The sequence below is a fragment of the Plodia interpunctella genome, chromosome 24 (genome assembly GCF_027563975.2).
Source record: "Plodia interpunctella isolate USDA-ARS_2022_Savannah chromosome 24, ilPloInte3.2, whole genome shotgun sequence".
Lineage (NCBI taxonomy): Eukaryota > Metazoa > Arthropoda > Insecta > Lepidoptera > Pyralidae > Plodia > Plodia interpunctella.
The window spans coordinates 1,754,561-1,776,771 of NC_071317.1; the positions used below are offsets into that span (position 1 = coordinate 1,754,561).

General features: G+C 32.9%; 1 protein-coding gene across 1 annotated transcript; it reads left to right on the forward strand.

Moving 5' to 3' along the window:
• Positions 1 to 14,351: 14,351 nt before the first annotated feature.
• On the forward strand, positions 14,352 to 20,351 carry LOC128680519 (uncharacterized). Its single transcript, XM_053763732.2, has one exon. The coding sequence runs from the start codon at positions 15,337 to 15,339 to the stop codon at positions 16,531 to 16,533; it is 1,197 nt and encodes a 398-aa protein (XP_053619707.1). The 5' UTR covers positions 14,352 to 15,336; the 3' UTR covers positions 16,534 to 20,351.
• Positions 20,352 to 22,211: the final 1,860 nt, after the last annotated feature.

Here is a 22,211-nt window from a genome sequence, read left to right on the forward strand (position 1 = left end):
TAGGCTATATGAAATATATACCATTTACTTAAAAGGTGTAGTTCAGGAAATATACTAATCACTCTTTACAAAACTTAGCAGTAGGTAGACTTGGTCTGATAATGTATCCGTGTATGAGTTAAGTACCTACATAAACATTAAATTACAGTAGTAAACTTCACCCCCGTAATTGAGTAATTATAATTGCCACCTGGTTAAGCACGAGTTCCGAGTATGAGCTCATTTGACCTAAAAAATGGCATTAATAACATGTTAAGAGGTAATTTAGGCGAGCTGTCCGTTTTTGTAACATATACCAAAACATCACGCGTAAAACGGAACGGGTGCCTCAAAAGTGGGCCCGCCATGTTTGTTTTGTTTTTCCAAACTTGTAATTATTTAAATTTCGAACGGCAGATGCGCCCGTGAGTGATAATCGATTTCATACTCCCATTACCAACTTTGTCATACACATCGAAAGTATTCATCAAGCAAATGTGTGCGTTATGACTTGTGAAATAAAGTTGTAAGAAATTGTATAGCGTGTAAAATTATGTTGGTCTAATTTGAAATATGTCAAAGGTTTTTTTAATAACAAAAATAGGTGCACTCCAATTTAGACTTTATGCACAAACTTCGAAGTATTAAATTTGTTTGACAAAATATCATGTCATGATCGCACAAAATGAATGACCTCAGCATTTGAACCGCAACCAAACAGTTAATGGCACGTTTAATTATCATTCGACAATTATTAGAATTAACAGCAATTATTGAGGATAATGACTCGTGAAGAGTTTACTTAGGTACAATTTTTAAACGAAATATAATGCGAATAGAATTAAATATGTGAATATTGTCTTTTGTGTTAATTATTTACAAAAAGAATGTTATTTTTTTTATTAAAAATGTATATAAGTAAATTCACGATTGATTTTTGTTTTTATTGTAAAAAAAAATCCAGTAAGGAAGCATTTTCCATTCCATCCAGTTTTATAAGATCATACAGTATTTCAGATATTCAGGTGAGTAGATAAGGAAAGAGCCGATTTTGATGAAGTTTCGAATAGATATATTTCATAAACTGAGGTCAATAAGCTACCTTGGGTGGCAGGAGCTGTTAGCAACCGTTAGTATGTAGCGTTTAACCAAAACAATATCACATTAGAAAGAAACTAATAACAATATACCTAAGCTTATCTATTTCATGTATCGATATAGAATAAAACCATTTAAAATCTTGTTTTTATCCTACATCGATGATTTCACGTGTTTCTATTGCAACTACACGTTAAAAAACTGCTAACAACTTGATAGGCTTTTCACCATTAATTTAGCTGAATGCGTCAATATGGCGCATAAACTGGTGCTTAGTGGCATAGATTAAAAGCCGGCATTAAAAAGCAATAGGCTATCATCGCCATAATGGCGGCTACGGCTACACTCCGGTTATTGAGTGGCGAGAATTACTGGCCGGCGATAAGGGGCAGTCGATGACGAAAAATTGTTCCAAATTTAAAAGTTTAGATTTTAAAAAATATCCGTATTATGCCGGTTCCACGCGTTTCCATAGACCACAACTTGCTTCTGACGAAGGAATCATCGTGAGGAAACCTGCACACTGGTGGACAATTTAGCTCACTAGTGTGTATGCGACTAAGTGCCACTTGTCTGTAGGTAGTCATACAAGTGATGTCAGATATCTTTAGGCGACTTGAATAAAATCTTAAAACTTTCGAAAAGAACAGAAACGGAACTTAGCACGCACCTTTGAATATATTTTTATTTTATTTGTGAAGGTCCAATCTATACTTATGATAAAACTGTAACTGGACTATGTATGTACATAGGAGATATTTACGTAAAAATATAGAAGAGTACTATTTAGGGTCACTAGTAGCCAAAAGCAATTTCTGAAAAAAAAATTTACAATTATAGTTACAAATTATATTAAAAATAAGTTCTGGCTGACTTTAACAGTGTTAGCACTTCCCCTTAAACAATATGGACACTAGCGATTGTAAAACTAGCAACGCGCACGATATCCGCTCGTTAATTCCAATCTAATATACAAACAATGTTTTACGTCTATATATGTACTCACATATGACCAAAAATATATTATCTTGAGTTCCTCCGTTCGGAAGGCACGTAAAGCCGTTGGTCGCGGTATTTGCAGTCGTTAAAACCCGCCAATCCGCAATGGGCGTGGTAGCTCATAGACCGTACTCCTTATACACCCATAAAACAGGCAATAAAGTTTAAATAAATAAATTTAAAAAAAAATATTCTACCAATTCGTATACTCTCGTACTTGCAAAATAACTTACTTGCCAAACTTTAGTTCAAAAACAGCGAAAAGGCCGTTAGCTATCTGCGGTTAGATCACCAAAACTCGATGGCTGATAGCGGGCGAATTCGCTGGAATACATTAGTATGCGGCCCATAGATGCAGATAAAGAAAATTATAATTATTATGGAAATATATAGATTATCCGACGTTTTGCGAAGGTATTCAGTGATAAAGTAGGTAATTCAATTTCGTTGAAACCATGAAAAAAATGAGATATACAAAGTATCTATGTACAGTAGGGGACAGACACATCTGACCTTCCACTTCAGCAACCTACTACCACAGGTCAGTTTTGTGTACCATTAGATTTTGTCCGCGGCTTCGTTCGCGTTTATTACGTGTGTCTGCTCGAGTTATAAGCAACGTATTGTGACGAAGCCTATACAAGATGGTAAGTTAGACCATATGCTATACAACTGTGAAAACCGTATCAAATTCCATAAAGTTGTTTTTGCGTGACGTCAATAAACGTACAAACAGACAGACAAATATTCTAAAAAAAAAAAATATATAATGTTTTTGCTTCTATTCGACTCTAGTTCCAAAACGAATCCCCACATTTATTTATATTTAATATCTCCTATGTCCAGACATAGCTTACTTACAGTTTTATTGAATATATTTGCTTTTTTGGGGTTTACAGTTCGTAAACATATATTACACAGATGGTCTACGAGTCTGAAACGCTTCTCCGACAATTGCTTCGTCTACGAACGATTCGTCGACAGAATATCTCCTCTATTCTGTCGGCGAAACGTTCGTAGACGAAGCAATTGTCGGAGAAGCGTTTCAGACTCTGGTCCTACACATATACTGTACACATATTTATCTATTAAAAATAGAAGGAAATAGCGGTTATTGTTAATTGAAAATGTTTGCTACAGTATACGAGAGATTTTAGATGATACATTTAAAATAAATATGTACTTACTTGAACATTGTGCTTGCCTAATTATAAAAAATATTATTTTTCCATACTTATAATTAAAGTTTGATATTAATTTTATTGACATTTTCTTAATTTTGTAATTAGATTTAGGTATATTTAATTAATATTGTAAAATTGCATGCCGAAAGGTAGTGTATGGCAGTTCTATAATTATATTATTACACATTATATTTATATATTATATTTAACATGTTGTACAGTCAACAGCACATCAAGTTATCCTGCATAAACCTCTATAGCGCGGTAATAGCCGCGAGTTGGCAATTATTTTAAGTAGGTTGATGTGCTGTTGACCGTACACCCATGTACACAAATAAAGAATTTGATTTGATTTGAATATTAAGTCTGCTGTAAAGAAATTATTTTTCTGCATACGTGACTACCACACGTGCTACACTCGCGACTCCAGCTCTTTATCCGAGTGCTATCGTAACACAATTAATTTGTGTACATCGGTTGTTTTGGGGTAATTTGCATCTGATTAACGGACGGACAGACAGATACTGTAATTATACAATAAATTAACTTGCTTATAAACGATGTGTGATAGGCGCGTGTCATAGTACAGTTTGTACCCGTGAGGACGGTGCCAGATATTGAAATACTTAAATTAAATCAACGAATGACTTTATTTATTAGCTATCAATTCCTGCGCGGCCCGATCTGATTGCAATCCTATTGTTGTTCAATGATTTTATTATCTCCAAGATACCCACACATTAGAGACTCCATTACATTTTAATCAATTTCTTTCATTTTTCAACGTAAACTGAAAAAAAAACACATATGACTAAATCTGAAACGGTGGCCACAAAAATCCGTTTGGTCAACTGTGACTTTATTGTATTATAGGAAACTATAATCATCTCAGGGTTTTTTAATGAATAGTGTGATTCCTGATGAAGGTTTAGGTATTCATAACATACATAATATTGCACTCGTGCGAAGCCGGGGCGAGTCGCTAATTCTTAATAAATTACCCGACTAAGATCATTGTATTATATATTTCTAGTGTCGTTAGTATCCCATAACACAAGTCTTGAACTTACTTTGAGGCTAGCTCAATCTGTGTAATTTGTCCTTATATATTTATTTATTGTAATACTTGGTTGGCGAATAAATAATATGAATATGAACGTCATGGTGTCGCTTTTCAATGACGTCATCTTGCCAAGTGATAGTGGTAGAGTCACTGCACCCTATTTTAGCGAGTGTCCCATACAAGGGTCGTAATATTAATGTGTATTTTATGTAAAGCGCGCCTTACTCAAATCCAATTAGGACTAACGCTAGTTATTTGGTATAAACAGTTCGCTTCCATATGGCAACACACGCGTGCCAGTACGCATATATTAGGAAAATACATAAATTGTATTCGTAGAAATTAAAATTGTATTAAATTGTACATTGTTTCTTGTTAATCGGATCGCTACTAAGTTTGTAGTTGACTGTCGCTTAGCTTTTGCTTGAGTCAAAATAATAACTATTAAATTTAAAAAAAAGATTTAAAAAATTATATCCTAGAGTATAGAGATTGGAGTCTAATTCTGTCAATGTCATTATTGTGAAGTACGATAGTGACAAAATATACATATATTTTGTCACTATCGTACTTCACAATAATGACATTGACTGAATTATTATCCTACTAATATTATATAAATGCCAAAGTATGTAAGCATGTACGTGTGTATTGTATAGTGTTTGTTACTCTTTCACGCAAAATCTACTAGACGGATTGTTATGAAATTTGGTACACGGGTACAATATTATCTACTCAAACATTCTTGAATTTTTGCATAAATTTAGTTTGAAGTGCGGAAAAGGAAATAAGGTACGCTAAAATACCTAACTGTTCCCGTGGCACATTCACGCGGGTGAATGCGCGGGCAAAATCGAATTTTTTTTTATAAATAACAGGGTAAGTTTTAGCTTAAATGACCAAGTACAGTTTAGCATGTACAGTCGAGGGCAGACGAACCTGAGCCCCGATGTGATAAGTAGTAAGTAAAGTAGGAGGTTAGGTTTATCTCTCGTCGGTCTGTACGTAATACATTTCGAATTGTTAATTTTACTAAAATAGTTTTTTTTTGTAATTTATTGTCGGAAACATTTTTTGCCTGTTCTGTGCAAAGAGATGATAAGATAAAATAAGAATATCCTCAATAGTGCGATTTAAACATAAAAAAAATACAACATTTACTACTTTATTTTAAAAGGAATAGAGTATATTTTATACAGATTCATTTAATAGAGTTTGTTCCATTAATACGTTTAGAAATAAGAGGTGTTAAACTGGTGACAATTTAAAAACATTCGATTCGAATTTCAAAATGCCCCGAGGTTGTATAGCTGCACGTAATTCCCGACTTATTTGTGATGAGATAAATAACATAGTACCTAATTGGTAATTTTATATTGATATTTTAAAATTATTTATTGTAATCATTCAAATAATAAATTGAAAGAAGAAGATAAGTTACTTTGTTTCTTAGCCTGGATCGATAAAACGAATAAATATTCCTAGCCTAATTACAGAAGAACTTTTTTATTAATAGACTGGTTACATTAAATTTTATTAAGTATCTCATGTGGGCTGTTAAATAAATGAATTTTTTGAAACCAATGAAACTGTGAACAATGCTTTTACATATTCCAGTTAAGCTTTATTAAAGCCATCAGTAATTGGCAGTTCGCTTTATTCAGTTTGATCATTTTCATTTAATTATTCGTGTGATAGACAAGCGCATAATTGATTCAATTTGGCAATAATTGGATAGTTAAATTGTATATAAGTATAATAGCATATTTTCATTAGTTTTTTAAGGTTTATAATTTAAAATTTTACTTTTTTATATAAGAATAGTGTGACGCCTTTATAATTAGGAATGAAAAAATGGAACAATACTTTCTTGATGCTATACTTTGAAGGGAGTGTCCAATGACACCTCACTCATGTTTTGAAATAAGAACGCCGCATTCGCAATTCGAAACTACGAATTACAGTTTAAAAAAGAAGGGAGCGTTTTTTTCCTTTTTTGATTTTGTCGCACGAATTATTTGATTAAATTTGTGATAAATACGTTTCAAAGGATTTTGCACTTTATATAGTGGAAATAAGGACATCAAACACTAATTTCTGTAGCACAGTATAACTTTGTAGATTTTAACAAAGCCGTTTATTTTTCCTTTGTCCAATGTTAATACGTCGATTTGGGCGTTAAGTTCCTTTTTGAAAAATGAATAGGTAAATACTGGCGAGTCGTATTACAAAGCATAAAATGATAGTATTTAGATTAGATAACGTGTTTTTAGAAAAATCGACCTTAACGTGAAGGAAATAAAGTCAAAAACGCTGTGTAGATAACAATACATTTATAATTCAGTTGAGTAATCGCCTATTGAAAATGGATTGTTGTTTAAAAGGTATTTTATGGAGTCAAGAGGTACTTAAATGTAGACTGATAATTATTATTATCTTTTCACAAATTGCAGCTTTAAATATAGAGAATTTCCCATATATCGGGCAAGGTAAAGCATTTAATAAAAAAATACGAGGTAGGTATGGGTTTATAAACATTTATTAAAGGCATTGCTCCCTATATGTTATTCCAGGTTATATCCTACTCGTGCAATGTACCAAATTTCATAACAATCCGTCCAGTAGATTGATATGTAGAGTAATTCAAAAGGTAGGTTTAGATGTACCTATAATTTATTATGGTTTTACTTTATGGTCGCTAATTAAAAATATAGGTATATGTTGAAATGGCTACCACTACCACTGTGCTGGCAGATGGCGTTTAATTTGAATGTGACAATGTTCCAAATGTATTTATTTAATTGCCCATCACATTTCTACAAATTATAGATGCGCACGCGCACAGGACGAACGGAAGGAATTAATTACTATTATCGACTTAATTTTTTTGGGTGACAACACTGACAACAATAAAATTTTGCGTTATAACAACATGGAAGGTGACTTAACGTTTTATATTTGTCATTAAGTGACAATTGATAACTTGCTTAAGTTAAAATTGTAGAAGTTACTTTGGATAAATAATTTTGCATATAATCTCCATATATACTGATCTAAATAATATTTATCTTGTATAATAAGTGACAGAATTCAAAATTAAACATACAAAGTTAAAAATAAATTCCAACAACATTTTTTTAGATAACTACATAGATTATTATTAAGTAACGGACTTACCACGAACCTTTTTTATTATATATAATGTTGCTGACGTTTCGACGACCTTGCAGTCGCCGTGGTAAAAATGGTACGTGCTAAACAATGTGTTCAAATGTTTAAAAACACTATTTATTTAGATTGTCCACGATGACCACGGAACCCTATTTTCGTTTATCGTGATGTCATCAAAACCCTCGTTTGACGTAAAATATGATTTGTGTCATAATTGATTTTAATAATATCGGTCAAGCGGCGATGAACAGATAACATACCAACTCAATTTATGAGTTCCGTATCTAAAAATGGAATAACGGAACCCTTACAAAATTGTGCCACTTTCTGTCCGACCTTCACAGATAGATATCTCCAAAAGTACTGAACCATTTGAGTTGTAATTTTGTTAGCATATGTAAGTAAATCTGTAATCAGTAGCCTTTAGGCGACTTCTATGAAATATTAGAGGTCTGTGCCGGCTTCGCTCGGTAAAATCATAATAATTTGCCTATGTCACTCCAGAAGGTCTGTCTCTGTGCCAAATTTCATGAAAATCGGCCCAGTAGTTTTTCAGTTTATTCATTACAAACATAGATACAAATCTTTTCTATTTATATTATTAGTATTTATTAGCAATGACATACTTGAAAAGAAGAAGAACAAATAAATCTGAGTTCAACAGACGGACAAGTGATTTAAATAAATATTTTGCAATATTTTAAGGGCTACTTTTGGGGGTAATTTAGAAAATTACAAATAAAAGTTTCGCAAAATATCAAACAGATGCACGCGAAATAAATAAATATATTAGGACAAATCACACAGATCGAGCGAGCCTCAAAGTAAGTTCGAGACTTGTTTTATGGGATACTAACTCAACGATACTATATTTTATAACATATACATATATAGGATAACATCCAAGACCCGGGCCAGTCAGAAAAAGATCATCTTCCATCATGACCCGACCGGGGATCGAACCCGGGACCTCTCAGTTCAGAGGCAAGCACTTTACCACTGCGCCACCGAGGACGTCGAAAAAGAATAATATCCCAAAAAAATACATGTCAATTTAATGAATATATATATGCCATATATTTATTAAATTGACAATGTAATTTTTAACTAATTTCGTGGAATGCTAGTGGCATAATTGTAAGTAGTAGAATTATTGATATAGCTTCTATAAACAAGACTTGTATATAAATTTGGATATATGAGGTAAAGATTATTATAAACTAAAGTTTGTTATACGGGATATGCCCATGTTCAAGTTTTTTTTTTATTCCATCAACGAAAACAAAATTAATCGTCTCGCCGATCACAACAGCTTTTTAATCGGTTTTTTATTCAAATACCGCGATAACTCGAGCGTGTGGGGTTAGGATGCGCACGAGCAGATAAGAGATTAAACTAATTGCTGTTTTTATTTATTCCTAATGGCTTGCAACTAATTCAATTCGTAAAATGACCATTTTGAATACTAATGTGTAAATTGATTAAAACGATAAAATGTCATCGATAAAATTAAAACTGTTAAAAATGAATTTAGCACCGCTTCCAATGCGCGAATGGAAAAGAAAGAAATAAGCAGCCGGTCATAAAATCAGAGCCGAATCTTTACATTTTAATGGTACCTATTTGTTTTTGCGTGGTACCTGAGTTTCGAGGACAGACAACACGCGAAAATGAGAGAGAAAATAATTAATAATAATTTTGTAAGTAAACTCTGTACAATATCCTATCCTACAAATATTATAAACGCGAAAATTTGTGAGGATGTATGTGTGTATGTTTGTTACTCTTAAGCAAAATCAACTGGACGGATTGTTATGAAATTTGGTACACGGGTAGAATATAACCTGTAATAACACATAGGTTACTTTTTATGCCGAAATTTCCACGGAAGTGAAGGCCCGTGGCGCAGCTAGTATTCTATAATTAATCATATCTTGTGCGATAGCTCAAACATAGCTATATCGATATATATTACAGCAGTAGGTACAAAGGTACATATCTCTCCAATACCGAGCCATAACGCTCGGTACAGTCGCCATAAATAAAATAAAGCCAGAGCGGACTAATGACTGCATAACTGATATTTACGTGGCTCTGCTGTCCGCACGGCTCCGAATCCGGACGCACTCCCGTTAATCACAGTGTATTAGACGCCTATTACTCCTTACATTAAAAAAAAAAAAAACAGTTTATGTCGCTGCCTATCGCGCCTGTCTCTCTCTCTCATCTCACATATTTCCCTGGTTTCTTCCGCAGCCGTCGAGCGTCGGGTCCGCATTTCTACTTTTTCGTCAGACCATTGGTAAGCATATCATTCTTGACGACATCAACATAGCATTTCTTAGGTTGGCCTCTCCTAGTCTTGTCACAGACGTGTGAATGCAATAAAAACGCGGTAAACTGAGAAACTACCGGACGGATTTTTGTACGATTTTTGCCAATAAATAGAACGATTCCTGTAAAAGGTTTAGGTGTGTAATTTATTATGATTTTATAGACCGCATCCTATCCCGGCCTCGCTCTGATAATAATTATTATATTCAACATTTATTTAAAATTAAAAAAACTAATCTTCTCAGCCACAAGAAGTCCACTGCTAGACATAGGCTAATTAGTTAATTCGCTCCTATTACGGTCACAAACTGTACTGCATGAGTATTTACATGTGAAAATATTTTAGTTTTATTTATTTCATGAACACGTGATGTAACAAATGCGATGTCATTACTCAGAGTACACCATTACTCGGAAGCCATAGAGTTACAGTAGAAAGTAATATTCGTTGAATAAAAAAACCGTAGTTATCAACGCAAAACGAATTAAAAAACGCCCTCTGAAGTATGGTTTCGGCAAAGGATTGAATAAAATGATAAAAATGAAATATGAAGGCTTTGATGCGAAAGCATGTGTACGTAGGGGTGGGAATAAGTCGATAAAAATTGTATCGATAAGTTCCCGTTGCTGCACTATCAATGGTGCAGAGGAGACTAACCTTTGAGGAGATGTATGGTAGTTTATAATTGAGATAAATGATGATTTTAACTGTTTATCGATTCATTGACTAATCATTACTTATTATAGTAATTTTGGGATTGATTTTTGAAAAATAAGTAGTACTATAATAATAATAATAATAATAATAATAATCATCTTTATTTCATATATATACTATATATGAAATAAAAATATAGTATATATATATACTATATATATACTATATATATATACTATGTTTGAACGGGAGTTTTTAACTAACCGATTTTGATAACATTTGGTATTATAAATACATAACGGCGGTTTAGCCATGAAAGCGAAACAGACATTCACATTAATAATATTAGTATGGTTTTTATCCCAAGCCGTAAGAAACTTCCTAGTCAGTCATCATAAACGAAAAGTGTTTGTAATTTATCGATAAATAGTTTCGTAGTAGGCACAACACTACAGACTGATCTCTAAGTGAATGAACCCACATTCACATTGCAGGAAAATTGGAAAATATTATTTATTTCGTGAACAACAAATTGAAGGGGCCATGATGGAATAAACGCTAAATAAGTATGCCCTGTTCCCCAGCAGTGGGACAATACAATGTCTGATGATGATGTTAAGGCTGTGTGTCCTTTAGTCGTCTTATACGACATCCACGGGAAGATCCATCCATATATGTTAAGTACATATACCTCACTAATATTTTATTTTTATCCTAACGGTCGACTCGACAGGTAAATATTAGAATGAAGTCAGCCTTTTGCACGTACTTCGTGCATATATATTTTTTTAATAAAAATAAATACAATACGTCTTAATTCCTTACTAGATATGGCTTCGCTCTTGTGAGAATCTTGAATAATGTACCTATTTAATGGTGAATGAATTTTTTAAATCGGTTCGGTAGTTTCGGAGATTACCCGCTTCAAACATACAAACTCACAAACGCTTACCTCATTATAATAATTAATCCTTATGGGGTAGACAGAGCCAAAAAATCGCAAATACCGATAGAAACATTTAAATGGATAACCTTTGTAAATAATTGTTTTAAATTATATAAATAGACCTAAGAATTGTTAGACGTTAGGATCCACTAGATATGTAAAACACCCTTTAGGACCGTACCGCGAGCCTCAAAAGAATTAAAAAGTACCCACACAAATGGGTTGCAAAAAACCTCGACGGAGCCCTAACGTGATTACGCTCCGGATTACGGCTGCACGTTACGTTAAAAGCCTTGGAACTTACACGGAGTTAGGAACGGAACGTTTTACATTTGAATTTAGAGTCATTAGCGCTCTAAGTTTGAATTTGAATATTTAAAAGGCTGACCACTTTTTTGATGGAAACAAATTAGTTCCAATTCTAAATAATGACGTAGACTTTAATGTAGTTCATTTCATCTTCAAATAAAAATGATTATTAGTTTGTGTACCATTCTGAGTCATGTGTGAAAGTTCCGGTGAAGGTAAACATCCTGCACTCTGGTGGACAGTTTAGCTCACTAGTGCGTATGCGACTACTTGCCACTATACTTGATGTCGGTAAAAAGTCGTAAAAGTTATATCAGATGCCATTTGCCGACTTGAATAATTTCCGACACCAGTGTTAGAAAATATTGTATAGGTTTTACGGTTTTTATCTTACGAAATAATGATATAGTCCATTCAGAAAAATAACATACAATTTATCTAGAGGAAAATTAATAAAAAAGGAAAAATATTTTTTACGAAATATGTATATTTATAGTAAAATCATCAATAATAGAACTATAACACTTTCAGTGTAATTAACCGAATATATAAAAGTAAAGCGGGCAGATCAAATAAAGAGAAGAAAAAAATGGCAGACGCCAATGAAAAAAAGCACGAAAGCTCCATCGAACAAAGGCTACTGGGTTCGCCCGACAAAAGAACACTGATACCACTACAGATAAATAATATTTTCATACGCGCCGGTTTTGGATGTGTCACAAAATTTTGGACGTAGCGGACTCACTAAATTCAATAATCACTGAGTACCTACTTGTACAAAACAAAGTCGCTTCTCGCTGTAAACATAGGGGTGAAGGCTTATGATTTTGATGCGGAATTTTTAAATAGATTGAATCAAGCGGAAGGTTTTGGATAAGGTTTTACCTGAGCAAAGGCGAGACAAGCCGTAACATATTATAAGACAAAGTCGCTTCCCATTATCTGTCTGTCCCTATGACCCTGCTTAGATCTTTACAACTTCGCAACGGATTCATGAGGATGTGTAGTGTCGAAAGAAATTGTCTTGATTTTTTTAAAGTACTACATTTCTAAAATTATTTCACAATTAGAACGGTATCATTATTCAAGATTGCTATTTATATTTTATCTCGAAATTCCTACGGGAGCGAAGACCCGGGCAACATCTAGTCAATATATATATATATATATATATATTCCATTATCTCGCTTCCGCTTGTATAACACACCACGCCTAGCTTAAGGGCCCTTCATACGAGTTATTAGCCCTTTTCAAGCACTCTATATTTCACGCACCGCTGGGCAACCGTGTGGGTGCGTTTTTGTTTAAATTTCGATTTATTTTGTCTATGGGATATTCGTCTGCCGTGTTTAAATGACCATGCAAGACTGTAGTCTATATAAATTTAGTTAATTATGAATTTAAATTGAGTATTCTTCACATTTGTAAGCTAAATAAAAAACATTATATGAGAATGTTGGTTGTCAAAATACTTATTTGAAATTTGGATTATACCTAAGCTGAACAGAAATCGGAAATTTGTTTAGACTTGTTAAATAACCTTTAAAATGTAGCTCTTATAAGTATTTCCTTGTTTGTCAAAAAAAAAATATTTGGTGATACATTGATTGATTCCGCCTTTGGTTGATACATTAGTTAACTTCTTATTGAAAAACATCTGAACCATATTTTACCGCCATGGCAAAAACTAAGAATACAGTTAAAATAAACAAAAACCAACAATTATCTCGACAGCAGTAGACAAACATAATAAAAGGATTGAACATGCCTAATTTCACAAAACAACGGTCAATGGCGCGGAAAATCACAAATTTTAGTCTATGGCTCCGCAAAATGGCCGTTTGACAGATGCAAAAACCGCGCCAAAACCCTTTGGGAGCTGTCATTGCGGGCAGATGGCGGTAATTTTCCAATTATCTGTTGACAATTACATTAAAATTTATTGTAGTGTAATAATTGTTTGGACAGTACGTAATCTCGTGGCATACGTGTTCCACAAATTGATTGGCCGAATGGTTTGTGACTATATTGGGAACTTATTGTACTAGCATTTGTTTTTATAACACTCTTCTATGCTATGCACCTATATATCGCCCGTTTGTGGATCGAAAGGTCCCAGGTTCGAATCCTACTCGTGCCACATGAGTTTGTATATCAATTTGGCTCATGTAGTTTTCATCAACCACCCCTTGCTTCCGGTGAAGGAAACCTGCACATTGGTTGATTTATCTTGTGAAAGATTCCTGCAGTTATCTAATTATGCAGGTTCTACACTGGCGTCGAACAGTTTGCCAAACTTTAGTGGATTCGGTATACATTGCTGGTTTTTCATTGCGATAAATAATATCACACACACTAAGCCAATGTTCATGCATTCGCCTCGGCATGTGTCTGAATTCGGCGACAGTATGGAGCACATTATAGATGAACAATTTTATATTTTTCCACGCTTGCCCGCTGGCGCCATCTTGTGTGAATGGGGATAACGAGCGCCTTTGATCTCTCGTTAATTAAACTCGGTGTGTGTTACACGCTTAATGGGCGATTGTGTGTCTGAATCATATGCAGGATTATCTGTAATTGTTTTAATTAATGATTCAGTATAATTTGTGAGGTTAGACTAAGTACCTATTTAATCTTCTATTATGTTAATCTTTGTACCACCTATATAATTGTGTTATTCCTTCAAATATAGTAGTATTATTCGAGCATTCACTCGTTTCATTTACCTGACTACGTCACACCCTTATATGGCGACCCTGCCTATGGAATCTTCCACCGCGCCGCGAATTTGAGACGTTACTCGTGTAATCGTTAATAAGGACAATGGAAAAGTACCAGTTCTATCTTTGTTTCGGACTAAACGCTAGTGTACACGTGAATAAAAAATTTCACAAAAATAATGGGCTCCCCACAGTCTAAAGAAGAAACCCTGGTCATCCAGAATGCTGCGGCTGGCGATAATAAAGCAACTACAGAACAAATTCGCTTTCATATGAGCACCACAAATATTATCCTGTGTGTTATCCTGTTAATTATACTGTGTGGCGTGCTGTTCTTCATATATCGACTATATAGAAAATGCCATAGAAAATGGATTGTTAAGGAGATAAATCGGGCGACTATAAGAAGATCACTTTTCCGGCGACAGTTGGAAGACCTTAACCCACCCCAAAAAATCTATTCAAAAGAAATGGTGTAAAAAATAAATAAAAATAAAAGTGCATAAATATATTTCAAAAGTGAAAATTTATTATATAAAAATAAATATTAAAAAAAAAAAAAAAAAAAAGTGAAAATAATAAAATACAATAATCTACTTAAAAAAAAAAAAAAAAAAGTATCTTAAATATATAATCAAATATCCTAATAATAATTTTATGTACGAGATATAGGTCACCGGTAAGGAATGCAGCGACTTTCCATATACGGACGGACGGATGATGCACTGTGACTGAACTTTGGACTTGATAGTGTTAATTGTAATCGCGATTATATTTTAAAGTCTATTTTTATTTATTTTTTAATGTGTTATGTTCTTTATGTGCACAGGTACAAGAATATTTTACTCTACGTTATGGTGGTAAGTGACTAATGGAAACTATTATATCATTGTATGAGGAATTAAAGAAAATTAGAGTATATTTAATTAAATTAGGAGCCAGTCGAAGAACGGAAAAAGTGTTAGTAAACAAATTAAATGAGATTAATGCAATCTATGAGAAATATGAGACGTGGCTGATAGGTTTTGAAGAAAAACTTAAGAGAAAATATTATAGTTCGGATGATATTATATTAATCAAAAATTATTGTAGTCGATTTTTAGAGTTACATGAAAATATTTTAGTGTTGTGTAATAGTGATAAGCCGAAGTCATCGTTCAACATGAATTCTTTTGATTTAAAAACGGCGTTAAATCTTTTACCTATTATGACAAATGAGGAGTCGAATACAAAACAGTTGATTGATAACATTGAATATTATAATACTTTATTGAAAGAAGATACATGTAAACAAAATTTAATTAATTTCGTATTAAAAAGTAGGCTTTCTCCTGAAGCTAAGTTAAAATTAAAATCAAAATATGAATCAGTTAATGAGTTAATTATTGATATGAGAAATGTATTATTGTGTAAGAAAGCTGCAACGGCAATACAAAATAAATTACAAAAAATTAGACAAAATGACTTGTCAATTGCTGACTATGGTAAAGAAATAACGGAACTATTTGTTGATTTAACGATAACGCAAGCTGACGGGAATGATCAATGCTATAAAATATTAAAACCTATTAATGAAAAAATGGCTGTTAAGCAATTTGCTGACGGCTTGCGTAATCGTCGACTTAGTACGATTATTTCTGCCAGGAATTATAGTTCACTTAAAGATGCTGTACAGGCAGCCCAAGATGAAGAAGTATCAATTCCTTCAACATCTGGAGAAATCATGGGTATGTACAAGAAACCATACCATAATAAATATTTCAACAATGGTTCAAATTATTATAGAAGCTGGCGTGGAGGACGTTGCCGCTATCCTGTACATAGAGGAAGAGCTCGAGGACAGCAAGCAGCTCATCTAGCTTCTCGAGGACAAGGGTCACGAGGTCAGTACACGCGAGGAAGTAGCGGAGGTCCACAGCAGAGAGGTAAATTTTTTAATTCAACTAGAGGAAATCAAGGGATGCGTAATAATCGTAATATTCATTTAATGCATGATAATGATAATAATAATTTCGAAAAATTTGAAGAGTCAGAACTTTCTTTGAATCAGTTTTTTCGTGAGGAATAGTGAAAAATTTATTTTAGCCAGTGATAGTAATTGTTATATTTCTTTACTTAAATCATCATGTAATAATTATAACAAAAAATATTTTTTAGTAGATTCTGGAGCATCAATATCGGCATGTACGTATAAACATGCTATAGAATGTAACATTCCAATCCATAAGGAGAATGTAACAGTCAACGGTTTAGGTGGAAGTGTACAAGCAATAGGATACTTATTTTTACCATTAACTTTTAATAATGAAACATTCAATCATAAGTTTTTTGTTTTTCAAAATTTACCAATTAAAGGAAGTGGAATTTTAGGCCGTGATTTTTTAAATAGATGCAAAGCTCAATTAGACTTCAGTAAAAATACTTTGACATTATTTATTAATTCGAAAATTACTTTACCTTTAATAAATACATGTAATGTTATTTTTGAGATCCCAGCTAGAAGCGAGTCAATACATTTTATACATACGGACATTAATGAAGATTGTGTCATATTATCTCAAGAAATAAAACATGGTATATTTTTAGCAAGTTCCATATGTTCACCAAAAGATGGATTGATTCCTGTTAGAATACTTAATGTTACTGAAAATGATGTTCAACTCACAGAAATAAATCCAAAAATTGATAAAGTTAGTAACTATAATATTTGTGAATTTGAAAAGTCAACGACCGATTCAAATAGAGTGAAAAAACTTTTCTCATTAATGAAATTGCAACATTTAAATATTGAGGAACAAAAAACTATTGAGAACATTTGCGCTAAATATTCAGATATATTTTACCTCCCTGGTGATAAATTAAGTACTACTGATGTATACACACATACTATTTCTGTCAAACCTAATACAAATCCAATCTTTTCAAAACAATATCGTTTGCCATACTCTCAAAAGGACGAAATTAAACGCCAAATTGATAAAATGTTAGAGGAAGGGATAATTGAACCTAGCAAGAGCGATTGGTCTAGTCCAATACTGTTAGTACCTAAAAAATCAGATTCAACAGGAGACAAAAAATGGAGGCTTGTCGTAGATTATAGGAAATTGAATAATCAGATTGAAGACGATAAATTCCCACTACCAGATATTACTGAAATTCTGGACTCGTTGTCAGGTAGCATTTATTTCACACATTTAGACTTGCATCAAGGATACTATAATGTTAATTTAGATGAAAACAGTAGAAAATTTACAGCTTTCCATTCAGGACAGTATCAGATGACACGTATGCCAATGGGACTTAAAACTAGCCCAAGTTCATTTTCCAGAATGATTACATTGGCAATGGCTGGTCTAAATTATGAAAAATGTCTAATTTATTTAGATGACTTAATTGTTTTTGGCCGTAATTTAACAATTCATAATAAAAATTTACAAGATGTTTTTGAAAGATTACGTCAGGTCAATTTAAAATTGAACCCAGTAAAATGCGATTTTCTTAAAAAAGAAATTTTGTATTTAGGTCATGTGATTTCTAATGAAGGTATAATGCCGGATCCTGCAAAAATATCTGCAGTACAAAATTATCCAGTTCCTACAAATTCAGACGAAGTAAAAAGATTTGTAGCTTTCACGAATTACTATAGAAAATTCATACCAAAATTTGCAGAAATCGCATATCCTTTAAATAAATTAACTAGAAAAGGCGTACCATTTGAATGGAATACCGAAAGTCAAAACTCTTTTGAAAAACTAAAAGAACTACTTATAAGCCCACCTGTGTTACAGTATCCCGATTTTTCGGAACAAAATAAATTTATAGTACAAACTGATGCTTCAAATAATGCTATAGGAGCAATTTTATCAAACAAAAATGGACGACCAATAGCTTATGCTAGTAGGAGCTTAAATAAAGGTGAAAAGAATTATCCAGTGATAGAAAAAGAATTGCTAGCAATAGTATGGGCTGTGAAGTATTTTCGTCCATATTTATATGGACGCCCATTTAAAATACTGACAGACCATAAACCACTAATATACTTGTTCAATATGAGAGATCCTTCGAGTAGGCTCATGAAATTTAGAATCATATTAGAGGAATATAATTTTGAAGTAGAATATGTTAAAGGTTCTGAAAATGCAGCTGCAGATGCATTGTCTAGAATCACATTAAATGATTTAAAAGAAATGCACGAAAGTGTTATTAATGTTATGACAAGAGCGGGCGCAAGAAAATTAAATAAACTAGATTCATCGGTAGATATGGATGCTTTAGACTTGAGGCCTGATCAACCAAAGGTCGTAAGTACCCATATAAGACCGAAAGAATCAGTAGAATTAAAACTTATTGATACTAAGGGACTAAAACAATTTAAAAAAGAGGGAATTATCACAAAAGAAAATAAAATATTATGCTATATTGAAAGTAAAAGAACAATTTATGTGAAATTTCTAGATTCTCAATCACAAATGACGCGAGGCGAATTTGTGAGAGATTTAGATAATTTTTGTAATTTATTAAAGTTAGAAGAAATATACATATTAAAGAGTAAAGATAATGAAATTTTTATAGAAAAATTATTAGATAAAATAAAAAACGATAAGAATAGGTCCGGACCGCGTATATGTATTTTAAGTAATGTAAAAAGAATTGAGAATAAACATGATAGAAAAATAATTTTAAATGATTTTCATCTCTTGCCTAGCAGTGGCCATGCTGGTATGAGAAGAATGTCAAACAACATAAAGAAATATTATTTCTGGCCTGGTATTGATAAAGATGTTAGAGAATTTGTAAAACGTTGCGACAGTTGTCAACGTCAAAAACATTCAATACCAAAGAAAGAACCAATGGAAATTACTAGTACAGCGCATACTGCATTTGAAAAAGTATTCTTAGATCTTGTTGGTCCTTTGGAAAGAGATAATGATAATTATTCTTATATACTAACGTGTCAATGCGAACTGACAAAATATGTAGAAGGTTATCCCTTAATTTCCAAAAAAGCTGATGAAGTAGCAAGATCGTTTGTTAATAATTTTATTCTCAGGTATGGTGTGCCAAAATGTATAGCTACAGATAGAGGGAAGGAGTTTTTATCAGAAATTTTTCAAGAGGTATGTAAATTATTAAATATTAAACAACTCAACTCAACAGCCCACCATCACGAGTCCATAGGAGCTCTGGAAGTCACTCACAAACATTTGAATGCGTTTCTACGTATTCAAACAGAGAATCACCCGGAGATGTGGAGTAAGTGGATTCCTTTTTGGTGTTTCTCTTACAATACAGGAGTTCATACTGAAACAGATTTCACCCCGTACGAGTTGGTGTTTGGTAAGAAATGTTCTCTCCCTAGTAATCTGACAAATGATGTAGAACCTCTTTATAATTATGAGAGCTATCCACATGAATTGAAATACCGTTTGCAACTTTCTCAAAAAGAGGCTAGAAATAATTTGTTAAGAAGTAAGATAAATAGAAAGTATGTGTATGACAAAAATATTAATCCTGTAAGCTATAAGGAAAATGATTTAATTTTAGTAAAAAATAATACACCTAGTAATAAATTAGATAATATATATTTAGGCCCTTATAAAGTTTTTAGGACATACCACCAAACGTAGAGATAATAAATAAGTATGGTAAAATAGACATTGTACATAAAAACCGTACAAAACCTTATTATAAAACGTAAAAAATAGATTATATTTTATCAATTTGACTGTAAAAAAAAATATATATTATATAAATTCATTTTTTTTTTTCAATAAGTGCGGTGATGTGAGGTTAGACTAAGTACCTATTTAATCTTCTATTATGTTAATCTTTGTACCACCTATATAATTGTGTTATTCCTTCAAATATAGTAGTATTATTCGAGCATTCACTCGTTTCATTTACCTGACTACGTCACACCCTTATAAATTTCAGGGGGATGAGTTAGGCGCAGATAATATTGTTGTTAACTAAATGCAGAAAACTAAAGCAGATAAAGGAAAAGTATGCCATTTCGTAAACGTACAGCGCACAGTTTAAAGTCAACGTCAAAGTTGACTGGTGCAACCCACCCTAAAGGCTACTAACTACTACATTACTACTGTTCAAGTTATGTTAGATTGAACTTTTGACCAAGTCTTGCGTTTAATAAAATGGTTTTATAAAATTGTTATAGAGCAAAACCTGTACGATTTTGAATCTGTACCTACTTTTAATAACCATACCATACTTAATAACACAAACAAATTGACAACCCCGGTAATACACTCATATTAACGCCCCCTCCTGTTCTCCAGTTACATGATTTAGCAATTACGTACCCCACAGGAGATTTTTAATCTATTGTGACCATGGATTAGCACAGATTATCTATGGTACGAGTGGGATGTTATTGTTTTGACGTGGATTTAAATATGATTAATTTTTCGCTCTATGGCTTTTAGGTTACTTTTAGAAATTGATGTTAACATTTGCTGTTATTTTGATGCGGCGGCGTGGTAACCCTTACCATACTAATATTATAAATGCGATAGTCTGTCTGGCTGTTCCCCTTTCACGGCTAAAACCGCTAGGCCGATTCTGATGAAATTTGGTATACTTATATATAATTAAAGACTTGGTTCAAACATAGGATACTTTTTTCAAGAATCAACTCCCAAATTCCTATGATGGGGGACAAGACTTTGTATGAAAATCATGTCTGTTCCGTGTTCGCAGAGAAACTTACGCGTGCGAAGCTACGGGCAAATGCCAGTGTCAATCCATATTCCGACATTTCAATGTTAATTCGTTATCTGAACAAAAATATGAAATTTAGTTGAAACATTAATCAGACAGTTTTGACGTTATACGAAACAGATTATGCGTAAATTTACAAGTTAGAAATTAGATAGAAACTTTATTACTACCTAATTTATCTAACTGAGAGTAATCACTTATCTCCAAAGTTGCGATTTTTTTTTTAATTTATAAAAAAACACACGAGTCAAAATTTATTTTCTAAATACTTGACATAAACTAATCCTGCCCATCCACATCAGACTATAAGTAACAACATAATCATAGCACAGACAAACAAACAGCACAATTCAACGGAATTTCTTCTCAATACCCACAGCATAAAGTCTAATTTGTATTAAACTATGTAATTGTCTGTATCTACACCCCAAAAATCTGCTCATTCGATCATTTAACTAGTGTTTATAATCATTAAGTGCTGGGGTCCACACCCTATCCCAATAGACCCATCGCGGTCCCTATAGACCCTGGAGTCCATAAAATTGGACAGTTTTGTCAGTTGTTTAGGCAATCTTTTTATGAGGCTGATGTTACTGCGGTTTTTTGGGGAATAGATAATAGACTTTTAAGAGGCAAACGTCAGGATGACAGATTATGAGTGTTTTATTGTAACAGTGCAACCCTAGATGGAAATGTTGTCTATGCCTTGCCCTAAATCATTTGTAATGTATTCCTAAATTCTGTATAAGTGCAATTTATGATAATCTACCAGCTTTCAATATCGTGAAAGTATGTAATTAACGAAAACACAAAAACAAAAATAAAATATCATTAATTTACATGAAAAAAGTGTTTATGAATGTGTAATTTCTAAATAAATGCTCCACAATATCGCCTACCTCGGACAGATGCTGATCCGAGCGATGGATTCGTGATGCATGAACATTGCGTAGTTTGTATAAGTGTTTTTATTTGTCGCAATGAAAACCAGCAATGTATGTCGAATCC